The sequence below is a fragment of the Cibotium barometz genome, chromosome 42, assembly GCF_041138505.1.
Source record: "Cibotium barometz isolate CiBa-2024 chromosome 42, ASM4113850v1, whole genome shotgun sequence".
Classification (NCBI taxonomy): Eukaryota; Viridiplantae; Streptophyta; class Polypodiopsida; order Cyatheales; family Cibotiaceae; genus Cibotium; species Cibotium barometz.
In genome coordinates this window covers 27,344,295-27,360,822 of record NC_141087.1, presented here as the reverse complement: position 1 = coordinate 27,360,822, position 16,528 = coordinate 27,344,295, and the positions used below count along the sequence as shown (strand labels likewise).

The 16,528-nt window shown below is 43.0% G+C and overlaps 2 protein-coding genes across 2 annotated transcripts; one reads left to right on the top strand and one right to left on the bottom strand.

Annotated features, from left to right (window-relative positions):
- Window positions 1-1,102: 1,102 nt before the first annotated feature.
- On the bottom strand, window positions 1,103-3,790 carry LOC147614323 (polyphenol oxidase 1-like). Its single transcript, XM_086780879.1, has one exon. The coding sequence runs from the start codon at window positions 3,368-3,370 to the stop codon at window positions 1,322-1,324; it is 2,049 nt and encodes a 682-aa protein (XP_086637005.1). The 5' UTR covers window positions 3,371-3,790; the 3' UTR covers window positions 1,103-1,321.
- Window positions 3,791-13,758: 9,968 nt separating this feature from the next.
- Window positions 13,759-16,230, top strand: LOC147614322 (polyphenol oxidase 1-like). Its single transcript, XM_086780878.1, has one exon. It carries the CDS (start codon window positions 13,967-13,969, stop codon window positions 16,013-16,015), a length of 2,049 nt encoding a protein of 682 aa, XP_086637004.1. The 5' UTR covers window positions 13,759-13,966; the 3' UTR covers window positions 16,016-16,230.
- Window positions 16,231-16,528: the final 298 nt, after the last annotated feature.

Sequence of the window (16,528 nt, the reverse complement as noted above, 5' to 3'; positions counted from 1 at the left end):
TCTCTCTTTCTCTTGTAGCTCCTCCTCCAACCACCTTATCAAACCACTTGAAGCTCCTCCGCTAGCGAAGTTCTATAGAAATGATGAAACTCCCCTGTTGAGCTCTCTCTCTCTTTACACACACACACCTAAAGTTTTCCATAGTCATAAAAAGCTTAGCATAATATGCAAAAGTAAGGAAAAAAGGCAGCAAGTAGAGTTTGGATGCCATGTTCTTATGACTCTCACTTCGCGTTTCAAGCCAGCATCCACACCAATATTCTCAACTTCTAAGCCCTTCTTTACACCCTTACCTTCTTGCAAGTTCATAGACCCTTTGAACTCTGTAGTTGTGGGCTTGTTGGAGCACCCCCCATGCCTTTATTTCTAAAAATTGATGACTTGTGGTGGCCAAATAGAGTGGTGCACAAGCATTTCTACTAGTTTCTAAAGATGGATTCACAAGACGCTTTACATAAAATCCCACTAGTGTTCAACATAATATAGCCAGAGCCATTTACAACATGTCTAACACATCCATACATCCCACTTGCATATTTTTGGCTAGAATATTTCCACTTTGCCCCCCATAGCCTTTGGATAGAGCAACCTCTTCCATGTGCTAACATTATGGAGCAACATCTTCCGTGCAGCACCATCGTGGAAACCAGTCAATCTAAAGTTGCACATGTTGTGATGATGCAATTTAAAGGGAGAGAAAAATGAGGAAAGACGTACCAAATAATCTTAGATATTGATGTACATTGTACATTCAACACCTTTGACATTCATAGCAATCTTTTAAACAATCTGGGGACCATTTGTACCATGTGTGCATTATCTGCTAATACATCCATACATCCCACTACTATGACAAAATATCTCCACCACTTAACAACATGCCCCCATAGCTCACCTTTCGAAGGACACACACACACACACACACACACACGCAATGAAGTCAATGTTAGCTTAGAATCACTCGAGTGTTGTAGGTGTGGTCATTGAAATGCACTTAAGATTTAAGGAAGAAGTGTGCACAGGAAATCAACAATGTGCACATATAGATCGCAAATAGGCGAACACCAACACCGACAATTTGGAGACGAGCTACTCTGTAAACAATCGAAGTGAAAATGTGAGGCATTCACTAATTTACACTTGCAGGCGTGGTGGGTGACAAACACTACAAGTGTAACAATACAAGCTTTATGGTGGTAATACAATCTTTAAAAAGCTGGAATGAAAACAACGATTAGGCTTAGGTGATGGAGAATCGAGGGAGCACCAAGGCATGTGCTTGTTTATTCACTAAGCTATGTTCTTCTATTTTACTCCAACCCTAGGAGGTGCTGCTCAAGGTAAATTTATGGATGGTCTTGGGTGCCACGTCAATGGTCTGGACCAGGGACTCGTTGACGTCTTCATCTGGCACGCCCTCTTGGAAGTAGAGGGAGAGCTTGGGTCCTTCCCACCCGCCAACGCTGCTTGGGTCGAGCTGCCGGCCGTTGAGGCCCACGAACACAACAGTGACGGACCCGGCTTCCGCCAAGGGGTTGGACGGAGGGCCTCCGTCGTTGCTAAACGGCTCGTCGGTATTATTCAACTGCTCCGCCGTCGTTATACCCAGCCTGACCATCGTCTTTGTGAGATCAAGAGAGCCCCTCATGCACTTCTGCTTTTCACAGTTAGCGCACCTCACTGCGTTGGACCTCGCAAACACAGAGATCGCTCCGGCAAAGTTGGGTGAGCTCAGTGGCGTCTCGGCATTGGCATCCGGCTTGCCCAAAAACACACGTATAATGAAAGGCCCGTTGAAAGCTCGCTTCTGTATCCTCTCCACCACAAGCACCCATCTGCGAAGAAAGTTCTGTGGAGGCTGATAGAGCTTCAACACATAGGCGAGCATTTTGGCGGGGCTCCACGACTCCTTGCGAGCTCGCAGTATTTCTGGGTAGCTGTAGCCACAGTCAGCATCGACAAGGCGGACATCATTGGAAGTCACAAACTTCTGCCCCTCATTGGATCGCCTAAAGGGGGTGAGATGGGAGGAAGCATTGGCTTCACTGTCTGGCTTATCAGTGTAGGTGCCCTCATGATCTAGCTGCAGAGGCTTCTCTGGGATCCATGCGTGGGGGTAGCAGTATTGCCATAGAGCTACCAAGCGATCAACATTGGAGTGGTGGAAGAAGAAGATGGGGTCGAATGCAGCTATTTCGGGGTAGGCCATCTGGCCCCCTGTGCCCCCTACGGTGCCGTGCACGAAATCATGCACCAGCTCCAGAGAAGAGTAGTGACCGAACTGGCTGCCATCGCCATGGGTTTCCTCCGACCAGAAGTGGTTGGAGAAAGGGAGCCATTGGTTATGGTGGAACATAGCATGCACCCCTTCCACCAGAGTGGTGCCTGCATTCCTCATGAGAGTCACATTGAGATGATCATTCTGGGACATGTAGGAGGAGTTCACATGGCGGACTGTGGGGTAACCTTGAGGGGTGAAGGGCGTGCCCTCAGAGGGGACAACATAGTTGGGCTTAGCGGTGGGGTTGAAGACATCGGAGGAGCCAACGGGCTTGCCTACATTCACTGGGAGGACGAAGGATTTGAGGGGGTTGGGGATTTGGGTCCTGGAGAAGGACTTCCATGCATAAGATAAGGAGATTTCTGTGGAGGTGAAGATGTCGGGGAGTCCGAGGATTCTAGTGCTGTGGCTGGCCCAGTCCCAGTAAGGGAAGCGGAGCTGGTCTGCTATGTCCAGGACTGCTTGCTTCTCTTGTGCTTGAGAGAGCGTGGTGGCTAGGAGCTTGGCTTGCCGGATGATGGACTGCTCTAGCAGCATCATGTAGGGGCGATGCCAGGTGGGGAAGAGGGGGGTCCCGTGCTGGCAGTAGCCCCCCCACCAGTCTGGGTTGGCAGGGTTCCAGTCGCCCTCGTCCCCATCGTATGGGGCGTGCGGCAAGCCGTGGATGCCCGCTATCTGGTAGAAGGACCACTTGTCATCCGCCGCCAACCCTTGCACAGCCTCGAACGCGAGAAGGAACACATCTCTCCGCTGCTTCAGCCAGTCCAGGCTCTCCGGCTTCTTCTTCGCCCCGCCTGCCTCCAGCACGTGCGGGTAGAAGAAGTCCAGCACGTTCTCACGCGGGACGGCCTGGCTCAAGTCCTCCGCCGCCGCGGCGGCCAAGGAATAGCGGTAGATCACCGCGTGCGACTCGCTGTCGTCTGGATCGACAGCCTTCGTGCCCAGCAAGCTCTTGCCAGCAGCAGCTGCAGGGGCGGCGACTGCAACAGGTCCAGAAGCAGCATGAGGAGGGTCAGCAGCAGCTACACCTGCGCCATTACGCACACTAGCTGTACTCTTCATATGGTCTCTGCTCTCATCCGAGGCCATCTAATTCTCAGGACTCAAAGCAAAAGGAAGTCTTGCAAAAATGTACACACTCAAATTTTGAAGATAGAGGAGCAACTAATCAAATCACTAGAAGAACACGATGAATGACTGGAGATCCTGCGAGCTCTAATTATATAAAGGGTGGGTGCCGTCTGGTTTTCGCAACACCATTCCACAACGTGCACAAGTACTCTATTGTGTGCACAGAGATGCTCATGCATGGATGGTGTGTAGTGTGGATCAGGTTGTTGACTCGGTCTTCTTGCTGGGTGCCCTGTAGAGCTAGCCCGCACTCAAATAATTTATTCAAACTGCGCAACATCATGTTATGAATACGAGGCACATAACAGTTGTCACATGCCTACTCGCCTTTGATTATTCATAAAAGGCACCACGTGCTGTCCTTTTAACTTTTAATAAGGTGCATTTTTAACCCAATGTTGCTCTTCCCATGGCTGCCGGGTGTCCACATGAAACAAGAACAACAGCTATGTGGTGATTTATCAAAAGAAAACCCAAAAAAAAGTAGCAAGCTGTGCAACCATAGACATGCATATATATATATATATATATATCTATTGGTTCCAACCCCAAAAAAAAAATAAAAAATCTTACTTTACCAACATATCCAAGGTATATTACCTTTGCACCAACCATATGCCATGTAATGTCCTCACCACCTCAATGCCAAGGAAGAATCTCAACTCTCCCAAGTCTTTCATGTCAAACTGTGGTGGCATATCCGAGTTTTCCACAATAGGTGCACTACACCTTTGGTTTGTCTCTGAACCTTTAATCCTCGAGCATGTGCCTAAGTCTACCACAATAAGTACATTTAATATCATTACCATTGCTCTTTATTTAGGACTCGGCGTAAAAGTCCAGATATCTCCAAAACCTGAGTTGCACTTTTGATCCTCTTCTCTTATTCAAGCAGTACACTTTCTATGCCTTCACGTGTGGGATCCTTCATGTACATGGTAATAGGCTATTCATTTTCAATTTCTTGTGGCATAGAATTAAGTAACATGGTAATAGCATCACTCTCCTCTACCTCTTCCTTGATGGTAACTAGCTCAGCCACCATCAAGCTCTTCATTTTGCTAATGTGAGGGGCTAATGTACAATGACAGTGACGGCATGGTCGCTTGTTCTCTTCTTGAAAACTCCTGACTACATATTGTATTGTATGGATGTTCAAGCTTTGTTCTCTTCTCGAAAATTACCAATGAAAAAGGCAAGAACACTCACGACCTTCAATTATATTCTCTATTATATTCTCTGGTCTAAGTCTTACAATGTCTGCGGAAAAGCCAAAAAATAAAATTTCTCATTAAATTTATTTCAACTTAATATGAATTCAGACGAGTCTCTTTGAACTCATCTTAACTCTATGAAGAGTATTGTAACTCGGCTTTGGCAGGTATTAACAAGAAACACATTGAGGAAGATGTCATCATATCAGTTCTTTTAAGGAGTGTCCCTCTCAGGAAGAGCGTTAGTAACATTGTTACTAATGTTACCAACTTGCATGTACCCACACTCATGGATGTTAAAGCATCTTTTCTTGAAAGGTTTAGCAAAATCAAGCAAAGACAAGGCAACACGGGATTTCTTCAACAAAGGAGGATTTAAGAAGTTTGGTTCAAAAGCTCCCTTTAGAGGTTCATATTGGAAAAAGAATCTTTCTTAGAAGTCTTACAATTTGTGTGGAAAACTAGGGCATAAAGAGAAGGAGTTTTTCTTTAGAAACAAAGAACAAAAGGCACTTCTTGCGCAAGTGAAGATTACTCAAGCAAAGAAGAAGGAGAGGCGAAAGAAGCAAAGAGGTAAACTTTTCTCAAGATGTCTAGGTTTTCTAGGCTAGCTAGAGCCTAGCCCTACTAGTTGGTCACTCCTCTATCCTATGTAAAATCCTAAGTGAAATGTAATCATAACTAGATGACTAGAATTTTTATCATAATTGGAATTGTAAATCTCCATGAGTAAGACCTATAGGCACTTGTATATGGTATTGAAATAATATACCAAAAATATCATGTGACATTGGGGCTATCCTTATCTCTCTTTGCTAACTCTGGCTGACCTAGCTATCTCACTCTCTCTATCATTCTCTTTACTCACTCTCTCTATCCTCCCTCCCTCTCTCTCTTCTTTGCTCTCCCTCCCTCCCTCCCTCCCTCGCTCTCTCTCACTCTTTTTATCCTTCTCTTTACTCACTCTCTCTATCCTCCCTTTCTCTCTCTACCCTTCTCTTTGCTCTCCCCCCCTCTCTCTCACTCACTCACTCTTTCTGTTCTTCTCTCTCTCTCTCTCTCTCTCTCTCTCTCTCTCTCTCTCTCTATATATATATATATATATATATATATATATATATATATATATATCCTTTTCATTTCTCAACATAGTACAGTTAACTCATATTTTGTGTACAGATCCTCGAGTCTACAAACTCAACACTACTTTATTCATCCACACAATATAGAAAATGCCGATTCTTTATTGCTTTGTATGACATGTTGCGCATAAACATTGTTGCAAGTGTCAATGATATCTTATTTGCAAAACCCCAACATGCATTGCTCTTGCTCTCTTTCTCTCTTTTTTCATATGAAAAATAAGATCATGACCTAATCATAAACAATTGCTAAACCTAGTCACTTGAATACTCACAAACAAATATGTTTATTGCACAACTACAATGAAATCTTCATCAAGACACCCTCCACAACGTCCTCTTCGGGATCAATACAACCAATGTTGATTCCTAATTTTTGTGCTACCATAGCACAATCTCCAGAGCTTGTATAAAGCTCTACTATCACTTGCCCTTTTTTTGCATGACGCTTCAACAAGCTATCCCAAAAGTCATATCCATGCTAATATCCACCTATAAAGAAAACATCTCTTAATTCCATAAAAAATGTAACATCCTTATTTTGGAGCAAAAAAATGTTTGTTCCATACCTCACCATGTTGTCCCATTTGGGTGTCTTCCACAAAAAATGTAACACCCTTATTCTGGAGCAGAAAAATGTATGTTCCATACCTCGCCATGCTATCCCATTTGGGCATCTTTCCTAGTGCATCATGTCGCAAGGATCAATGATATAATTAGGTGAGAAAGGTTGTGTATGGTTTACTCCAACTATTCACGTGAAGGTAGCAAACGCAAGGGTATGTGTCTGCACAAGAGTATGAGATGATTTTTTGTAGCAAAAATTGAAGTTCAATGGCAACCTGCATGGTTAGTGTTGTTTACCTCTTGTCCAAACACATTTCCAATCTACGTTGTACAATCCACATTCACCAAGGTGTCTAAGGAGAAGCCCAATTTCTTGGCTTGCGCTATAATGGTGGATGCCACTTGATACATAGTACCGATGACAATTATACAGCAATAAAGGCTCATCTCCATCTATGTGGCATATACAAAAAACGTAAGAATGACATATAAGTAACATATACACAACAACACTTAAGGTCTTAATGAAGGAAAAATCATCTCATCACTCACATGTACAGAGATTCCATGGTGGGACAATGTCATCGCGGTAGCCATAAATAGAATCTCCTGTGAGAACCTCATCACAATACAATCACACGCTGTGCTTGTATTGACACCATTAACATTAAATATCCTATCTCCCTCTTTGACCATTTGCAACATATCAAAGAGACGTAATAGCTCCCATGGACACTCTTGGTTCCGAATTGCACAGCCTATCTTTAAAGGATCCCCAACAAATGCCCTCATCTTTGTAGAATTATGTCCTGCCACACCATGTTGAGAAGAGTTGCATATTAATAAAAGACACACCTTTACAATCCTTTCACATGTGGTCACAATTGATTATTACACTTGTTATAGCACCGAGGATTCTATAACAATAGAGGAACTAGCACTTTGATGTTTGCTATGAACACTGAGGACTAATGTCGAGGTTGTACGATGAGACACTCCTATAAAGCGTACATTTTGTAAGTGCATGCACCACACATATACATTACACTATCATTACCAATGATGAGCAAAATCATACCTGGAAAATTGATTTGGATTGGGGGTCAGAACACCTAGGCGGCTAGGTGGATTATTATGTCGCAATGGCACACTTGATGCTTCACATCTTGCCAAGCTTATCTGGATCCGTAACTTATTCACTAGATATGTTAGTATCCAAACAATGTAACAATAAAACCGATGAGCCACAAGTAAAAGAGTGCCCTGCCTGTGTTGCTACATGACCCACTTCTTCAACTTTTAGGTTTGTCTCGATCTTACAAGTGCTATCATCAGAATCTCTTTCATTATATTCTCATGCAAAGATAGCAGAGTCATCCTCTTCCTCTAGTGCATTTTCTGATATTTTTGCAAGGACGGCCACACCCTATGCTCCGATCTCATGCCATATAACTTCTCTTCAAAGACAATCCCTAAATAAACTTGCATTTTTTGTGTTTCCATTGAAATTGTTATTCAAACAAAATACAATGCTTTATATATATCAAGAAGAAAGGGCAAGTAATTATTACTTACTTTTAGGGATTTGTGAATCCTTGAGCCTCTGCAAATTTCCATCAATAAAAATGTCTAAAATACGTGCTTTCTAGTCATTTGGCAATGAGCTAGATGCCAAGCTGTATAGCCTATCCTCTGTCAAACAATCTCGTTTCTCATCCCAATTAACTTGCACTAGTCATCCAACACAATGCCAAAATTAAACCGTAACATTAAAACCATAAAATGTTACTGCCTACCAACAAATAGACAGAGGGAAGAGTGTAGGCTTTCTTACTTAAAGAAATCTTCCCCTTATGTAGGGTTTGCAACAATCACTATTGCTACTCGCCCTATAGCATGCCTCCACTTTCTTTCATCCTTATAAAATGCAATTCTCTATTTCTCTTCAAACTCATTTGCAGGCAAGCTATCAACTAGGGGGTCAATATCTTGGGTGGTTTGTGAGGTATCCTATTATTCACATGTTACAACATTAGTTGTAATGTTACTTATATATTACAAGTTTTAGAAGATTGAAGGTTTACCTAGAATAGTATTTGGGAAAGTTCTAAAATCTTGCAGTTGTACCAGGACGGGCAAACCTTTTTTTCTGTGTCGAGGCATGCTTCTCCATCCATGCCTTATTCGGTAAGAATTTTTATTATGGAAGTCTCTAAGTGAGCAAGTCTTTCAACTATTATCGAATTTTGTGAATTTGAAGCAGTTTCCCATGGAGGGAAACACTAAAGAGTTATGATTTATTCGGGTTTGCATGAAAGAAATTGAACTTTCAAGTATGGAGCAACAGTTACAAGCTTACACATGAATGGTGATGTGGCAGACACTTTCACTAAAGATTTCATGTTTAAAATGGGGTAGGAAAATGGGAATAATATCAGTCAGCTAGTGAAATGAGAGAAGAGAAATCAGCAGTATTGGGTAAGTCATTGCTCTAGTGTGCCTCATAATTATTTCTTTATTTGCTAATCCAAGATCCCTAATGAGGCACACTTTATCCATAAGAGATGAAGAAACATAGCCCACTTCATTCATCCTATGGAAAAAAACAATATGAGTTATGTGATGAAAGATAAAACGTACTATACTTGGACCATTCCATGTCAAAGAGACTTAAGACATATATTCGCATAATGTGTAGGTTCCGTTACCTGTTTAAGCAAGCTATGACTGTGAGGACCTCCCCCTCGCTATCCTCATTAAAGTCAATAAGGATGGAGTCAACAGATGGATGTATTGATACAACATTCTTAAATGCTACAATCAGTGTGAATCTAATTAGTCCAAATTTTATTTTAAAAAACTTAACACTGCGTAGAAAAAGTAAGCAATTTAAGATGAATCACATTTAATGAATCTCTTCCATCCATGCCATGATGCGATGATTGTCGTCCTACACATAAAACATCTTGTTCCTCATAAATTTCCACTCTGTGCCTTTGATCATATTTTGGAAATCCTCGTTTCTCATTCACCATATGTCATCCCATGCATTAACATCATGTTACGTCACTTCTCTAATAGGATTATGGGATGAGGAGATAGAACAAATGAACCTGCATTGATCGGCAACATAGCCATTTGTATAGAATTCCCTTGCCAGCTTCTTGTACCTAAATTGCACTCTTGTTATAGAGGGGTTAGGCACAAGTTTGCACAAGGGAATAGGAGGCAGAAGAGGGGATTTCTGCACTTGCAATGCACATACAAAGGTTGTGCTTGGGAGCCATACAAATACCTTATGCGATATTTGTTAAAAAGTGGATAACAATTACCTTTACTCTATTTAGGTTTTTTTTATAGGAGTTCTAGTCGCAAACGAGTTGCATGTGCCACCATGAAGTGGTCTTCATTTCTACCTTCTTTTTTGGTTCTCTCCTTCACCTCTCCTACCTCCTTTGTTGCTTTCAATGATTTTGAAGAAGAACATTTTTTTTGAAGAGCATCGTGTATTTCTTTGAGGAGGAGCATGATCTTCACCATCTGCTTGCATTATTTTGCTTCTTTTCTTTGTACTTGTCACTTCTTGGCCAGCCTGTTTGGTAGGTGTGCTCTTTATGCGTTGTGCATGCTTTGGATGTGGGGTTTTCTTTGATGTGTTTAGATCAATCTAAACACATGGACATATACAAGACAAATTACTCAATCTAAAGACATCAACATATACAAGACAAATTACTCGCCTGGTAGTACGAATTACTCTCAAACAAAACCACCAAAAAAAGATCATAATTGAAAAGGTGGGAGAGAGATATAAAACCACTAACATAATTGCTACAAATAGATTTTAGAAGCACCATAAAAAAGAGCATAGTTGCAAAAAGCGAGAGAGACACTTACGCAATTGCTGGTCATACAATGATGTAGCCTATGGTTTGATTTAATGTGCTGATATCACCATCTTTGAGAGGAAAAGGGAGAGGGACTTATCCTACTTCAACATCCTCAATCGACATGCCAACATGACTACAGAGAGAGGATGGTGGCCTTAAGTGAGGGGAGGGCCCCCTCACTAAGGGCGATGTCGCCCTTAGTGAGGGGGCCCTTCCTTGACTTAAGGCCACCACCCCCTCCCCCCCCCTTCTCTCTCTCTCACTCTCTCTCACTCTCTCTCTCTCTCACGCCCATGCTCTCCCTCTTTCTCTCTTGCCCGCCCCCACCCGCCGCTCGCTCTCTCTTTCTCTTTCTTTCTCACTCTATCTCATGACCACACACACACATACACAAACACACACACATCGATAAATCACATCTCTCTCTCTCTAAACCACCTCTCTCTCTCTCTCTCTCTCTCTCTCTCTCTTTTTATCTTTTAGAAAAGGATATGAGAGGGAGAGGGAGAGAGAGAAGAAACAATTAAAAGAGAAGAAGAAATAATTAAAATAGTGAGACAGAGATAGAGAAGAAAGAATTAAAAGAGAGGAAGAGAGAATTAAACAGAGAAAGAATTAAAAGAGAGAAGAAGAATTAAAATAATTAAGAGAGAGAGAGAGAAAGAGAGAGAGAGAGAGGGGTAAGGGCGACGTCGCCCTTAGTGAGGGGGTTAAGGCATACACCTCTCTCTCTCTCTCTCTCTCACATCGCCCTTAGTGAGGGGGTTAAGGCTCCCACCCCCCCTCTCTCTCTCACCCCTGCTCTCTCTCTCTCTCTCTCTCTCTCTCTCTCTCTTACATCGCCCTTAGTGAGGGGGTTAAGGCTCCCACCCCCCCTCTCTCTCTCTCACCCCTGTTCTCTCTCTCTCTCTCTCTCTTTCTCACACACACACACACATACACACATGATAAACCACCTCTCTCTCTTTATCTCTCTCTTTTTTTTTCTACTTTCAAAAGGAGATATTATTTAAAATTTTATATATTAAATATAATAATTATTCAAAATCATGATTTTAATCATAACAATGTGATCATTACGTATAAATTATATGTATTCATGAAAATTAAAGGTAGTTATTATTGTATTCATGAAAATTAAAGGTAGTTAGAAAAGTAGTTATTAATGAGAGTTAGTTATGTAAGTATTTATTATTAAATATAATTATTAAAAATGGATTTTAGATTTCATATATTAATGACACTATTTATAATGATTGAAAAATGTTTTTATGTTTGTTAGAAATAATATTCTTATCTAAAAATGAATATATTTTAAAATTTAGTCTAATATGTTTAGATTTAGTGTTTAAAATTCAAATTTATTTTCATTAGTTTGTTGTGTGTTTGTGAGTTGATTTTGTGTGATAAAGTTCTTGACTAATATAAATCTTTTTCTTTCTTATCTTCTTTTGGTATGTTTTTTTCTTCATTGTCTTTTCATATTTTTATAAGAGGTTTGGAGAATGATGAGTTAGAGCGGTGTTACGTGTTTAAAATATCAACCACCATAGGGCCCGCATTAGATTTGGATATGGTAAACCATATGTGCCAAATAGCAGGAGACGGTGATTTGAGGAGGGCTTGGATTTCTTTTGATCATGTTATGAGGGAAATTCTGTGCCCCTCACAAACATAACGTATAGATAAATAAACTGTACATATGATAGCGTGGGATGAATCCAAGATGGCCAAAATGGTGTGGCAGCCGTGTGAATGTGCGCAGGTGCACGAGGATGGAAATAGAAGGTGCATGGGGGCGATCATGGAAGACGGGCGGTGCAACAATCTAGAAGGAAGTCAAGGCAGCACGACAGGGTTCAAGTATGAAGATTTTGGTTTTTGTAAATGACTCTCCAACAGCAAGTGGTTCGTGTTACCATAGAGAGAGGATAGTGCAGGCTAGAGTTGAGTGGTCTCCTTGCAGGTCTATTTTTAATGTGGAGTATGCAGGCTAGAGATCCTATAGCTTTTTTTGTTTGTAGCAAAGACAACGCAGTGTGTGAGGGTTTTCGATTGTATCAGAGTAGAAGGATGCAATAGACTACAGAATTGGCCAAGATGGTGTGACCCCTAGGTTCTTTGAGTAGAATATTTGTTAGAGACATGATCTAGATTAGAATTGCTCGATGTTGTTAGTCAGTTGGATGTTGGTTTGTGGTGGGTGAAGATGTTGCTATAGTGAGATGTCACTTTGGTCTATCTACAAATGACCCTTTAGAGTTCTCTATGTTTTTTTCTTTTTCCTTGAACCCCCAAGTCTCAGGAATGATGAGATTGTTTTGCTTGTTTCAATGAAGATAGAATGTGTGTTGAGCTTGAGTTCTGTGTGGTTTGACTAGTGTCCTGAGGACACTTTAGTGTCCTGTTTCTCACCAAAACTTTGGAATTTTTTGGGGAGCCTAGAAACAACATTTTTACACCTTGTTTCAACCATAGGTCGATTAAAAGTCAAAAAATAAAGGAGATTTTTCATGATGTTAAAACACAAGCTATATTAGAAATTTGACAAAAAACTCTAACTTCAAATTTTTATTGAAATTTGAAGCTGTTTTGTCAAAAATCCCATAAAATACCTATAACTTCTTGAATAAATCATGTTTTCATGTTTGTAAAAGTCAATTGGTAGAACTTGGGGTTTCAAAACAACACAATCTCCTTTAGGTCCTAGTTCCTAAGCTACTTGTGAACTATAACAAAAATCTCATAATTACCAAGATGCTGAAAAAGAGAAAAATTTTGGCCTTCCAAAGGTACTTCCATAAAACTAGGGTTAAATTGGCAATCGAAAATTATTATATAGTTCAAAACCAAGTTAATACATATTTTTTAGGGTCCCAAGCTCAAGTAAATCTTACTACTTGAACGCTATCTTAGTTTTTCAATCAAGCTACATTTTTTAAAATTTCTAAATTCTCTCGCAATAACCATGAAACAAAGGTTTTAGGTGTCCAAATTAAGTTTGTACAATGTACCCTAGTGGAATTATTCTATACAGACAAAATGTTGCAAGTTTACTAAGGAATGTAATGTGTATGACTCAAGAATCTAAATTCAGAATTTTTGTTGTGTGCAGTTTTGACATTTTGAAACAATTAATATTTGTAGCTTACTAAGGGGCTTTTACATATAACTTTAAGATCTCAATGGATAGAGTAAGCATTGTATCACCTTAAAAAACTTGCAAACCATGTATGGGTTTGGATACAAATGGATGCTAAAAAGTGGACACTCTGCTGACCGGCAGCCATGGGAAGAGCAACATTGGGTTAAAAATGCACCTTATTAAAAGTTAAAAGGACAGCACGTGGTGCCTTTTATGAATAATCAAAGGCGAGTAGGCATGTGACAACTGTTATGTGCCTCGTATTCATAACATGATGTTGCGCAGTTTGAATAAATTATTTGAGTGCGGGCTAGCTCTACAGGGCACCCAGCAAGAAGACCGAGTCAACAACCTGATCCACACTACACACCATCCATGCATGAGCATCTCTGTGCACACAATAGAGTACTTGTGCACGTTGTGGAATGGTGTTGCGAAAACCAGACGGCACCCACCCTTTATATAATTAGAGCTCGCAGGATCTCCAGTCATTCATCGTGTTCTTCTAGTGATTTGATTAGTTGCTCCTCTATCTTCAAAATTTGAGTGTGTACATTTTTGCAAGACTTCCTTTTGCTTTGAGTCCTGAGAATTAGATGGCCTCGGATGAGAGCAGAGACCATATGAAGAGTACAGCTAGTGTGCGTAATGGCGCAGGTGTAGCTGCTGCTGACCCTCCTCATGCTGCTTCTGGACCTGTTGCAGTCGCCGCCCCTGCAGCTGCTGCTGGCAAGAGCTTGCTGGGCACGAAGGCTGTCGATCCAGACGACAGCGAGTCGCACGCGGTGATCTACCGCTATTCCTTGGCCGCCGCGGCGGCGGAGGACTTGAGCCAGGCCGTCCCGCGTGAGAACGTGCTGGACTTCTTCTACCCGCACGTGCTGGAGGCAGGCGGGGCGAAGAAGAAGCCGGAGAGCCTGGACTGGCTGAAGCAGCGGAGAGATGTGTTCCTTCTCGCGTTCGAGGCTGTGCAAGGGTTGGCGGCGGATGACAAGTGGTCCTTCTACCAGATAGCGGGCATCCACGGCTTGCCGCACGCCCCATACGATGGGGACGAGGGCGACTGGAACCCTGCCAACCCAGACTGGTGGGGGGGCTACTGCCAGCACGGGACCCCCCTCTTCCCCACCTGGCATCGCCCCTACATGATGCTGCTAGAGCAGTCCATCATCCGGCAAGCCAAGCTCCTAGCCACCACGCTCTCTCAAGCACAAGAGAAGCAAGCAGTCCTGGACATAGCAGACCAGCTCCGCTTCCCTTACTGGGACTGGGCCAGCCACAGCACTAGAATCCTCGGACTCCCCGACATCTTCACCTCCACAGAAATCTCCTTATCTTATGCATGGAAGTCCTTCTCCAGGACCCAAATCCCCAACCCCCTCAAATCCTTCGTCCTCCCAGTGAATGTAGGCAAGCCCGTTGGCTCCTCCGATGTCTTCAACCCCACCGCTAAGCCCAACTATGTTGTCCCCTCTGAGGGCACGCCCTTCACCCCTCAAGGTTACCCCACAGTCCGCCATGTGAACTCCTCCTACATGTCCCAGAATGATCATCTCAATGTGACTCTCATGAGGAATGCAGGCACCACTCTGGTGGAAGGGGTGCATGCTATGTTCCACCATAACCAATGGCTCCCTTTCTCCAACCACTTCTGGTCGGAGGAAACCCATGGCGATGGCAGCCAGTTCGGTCACTACTCTTCTCTGGAGCTGGTGCATGATTTCGTGCACGGCACCGTAGGGGGCACAGGGGGCCAGATGGCCTACCCCGAAATAGCTGCATTCGACCCCATCTTCTTCTTCCACCACTCCAATGTTGATCGCTTGGTAGCTCTATGGCAATACTGCTACCCCCACGCATGGATCCCAGAGAAGCCTCTGCAGCTAGATCATGAGGGCACCTACACTGATAAGCCAGACAGTGAAGCCAATGCTTCCTCCCATCTCACCCCCTTTAGGCGATCCAATGAGGGGCAGAAGTTTGTGACTTCCAATGATGTCCGCCTTGTCGATGCTGACTGTGGCTACAGCTACCCAGAAATACTGCGAGCTCGCAAGGAGTCGTGGAGCCCCGCCAAAATGCTCGCCTATGTGTTGAAGCTCTATCAGCCTCCACAGAACTTTCTTCGCAGATGGGTGCTTGTGGTGGAGAGGATACAGAAGCGAGCTTTCAACGGGCCTTTCATTATACGTGTGTTTTTGGGCAAGCCGGATGCCAATGCCGAGACGCCACTGAGCTCACCCAACTTTGCCGGAGCGATCTCTGTGTTTGCGAGGTCCAACGCAGTGAGGTGCGCTAACTGTGAAAAGCAGAAGTGCATGAGGGGCTCTCTTGATCTCACAAAGACGATGGTCAGGCTGGGTATAACGACGGCAGAGCAGTTGAATAATACCGACGAGCCGTTTAGCAACGACGGAGGCCCTCCGTCCAACCCCTTGGCGGAAGCCGGGTCCGTCACTGTTGTGTTCGTGGGCCTCAACGGCCGGCAGCTCGACCCAAGCAGCGTTGGCGGGTGGGAAGGACCCAAGCTCTCCCTCTACTTCCAAGAGGGCGTGCCAGATGAAGACGTCAACGAGTCCCTGGTCCAGACCATTGACGTGGCACCCAAGACCATCCATAAATTTACCTTGAGCAGCACCTCCTAGGGTTGGAGTAAAATAGAAGAACATAGCTTAGTGAATAAACAAGCACATGCCTTGGTGCTCCCTCGATTCTCCATCACCTAAGCCTAATCGTTGTTTTCATTCCAGCTTTTTAAAGATTGTATTACCACCATAAAGCTTGTATTGTTACACTTGTAGTGTTTGTCACCCACCACGCCTGCAAGTGTAAATTAGTGAATGCCTCACATTTTCACTTCGATTGTTTACAGAGTAGCTCGTCTCCAAATTGTCGGTGTTGGTGTTCGCCTATTTGCGATCTATATGTGCACATTGTTGATTTCCTGTGCACACTTCTTCCTTAAATCTTAAGTGCATTTCAATGACCACACCTACAACACTCGAGTGATTCTAAGCTAACATTGACTTCATTGCGTGTGTGTGTGTGTGTGTGTGTGTGTCCTTCGAAAGGTGAGCTATGGGGGCATGTTGTTAAGTGGTGGAGATATTTTGTCATAGTAGTGGGATGTATGGATGTATTAGCAGATAATGCACACA

Coding starts and splice junctions, on each gene's coding strand:
- LOC147614323 (XM_086780879.1), bottom strand. CDS start 3,370: ATGGCCTCGGATGAGAGCAGAGACCATATGAAGAGTACAGCTAGTGTG.
- LOC147614322 (XM_086780878.1), top strand. CDS start 13,967: ATGGCCTCGGATGAGAGCAGAGACCATATGAAGAGTACAGCTAGTGTG.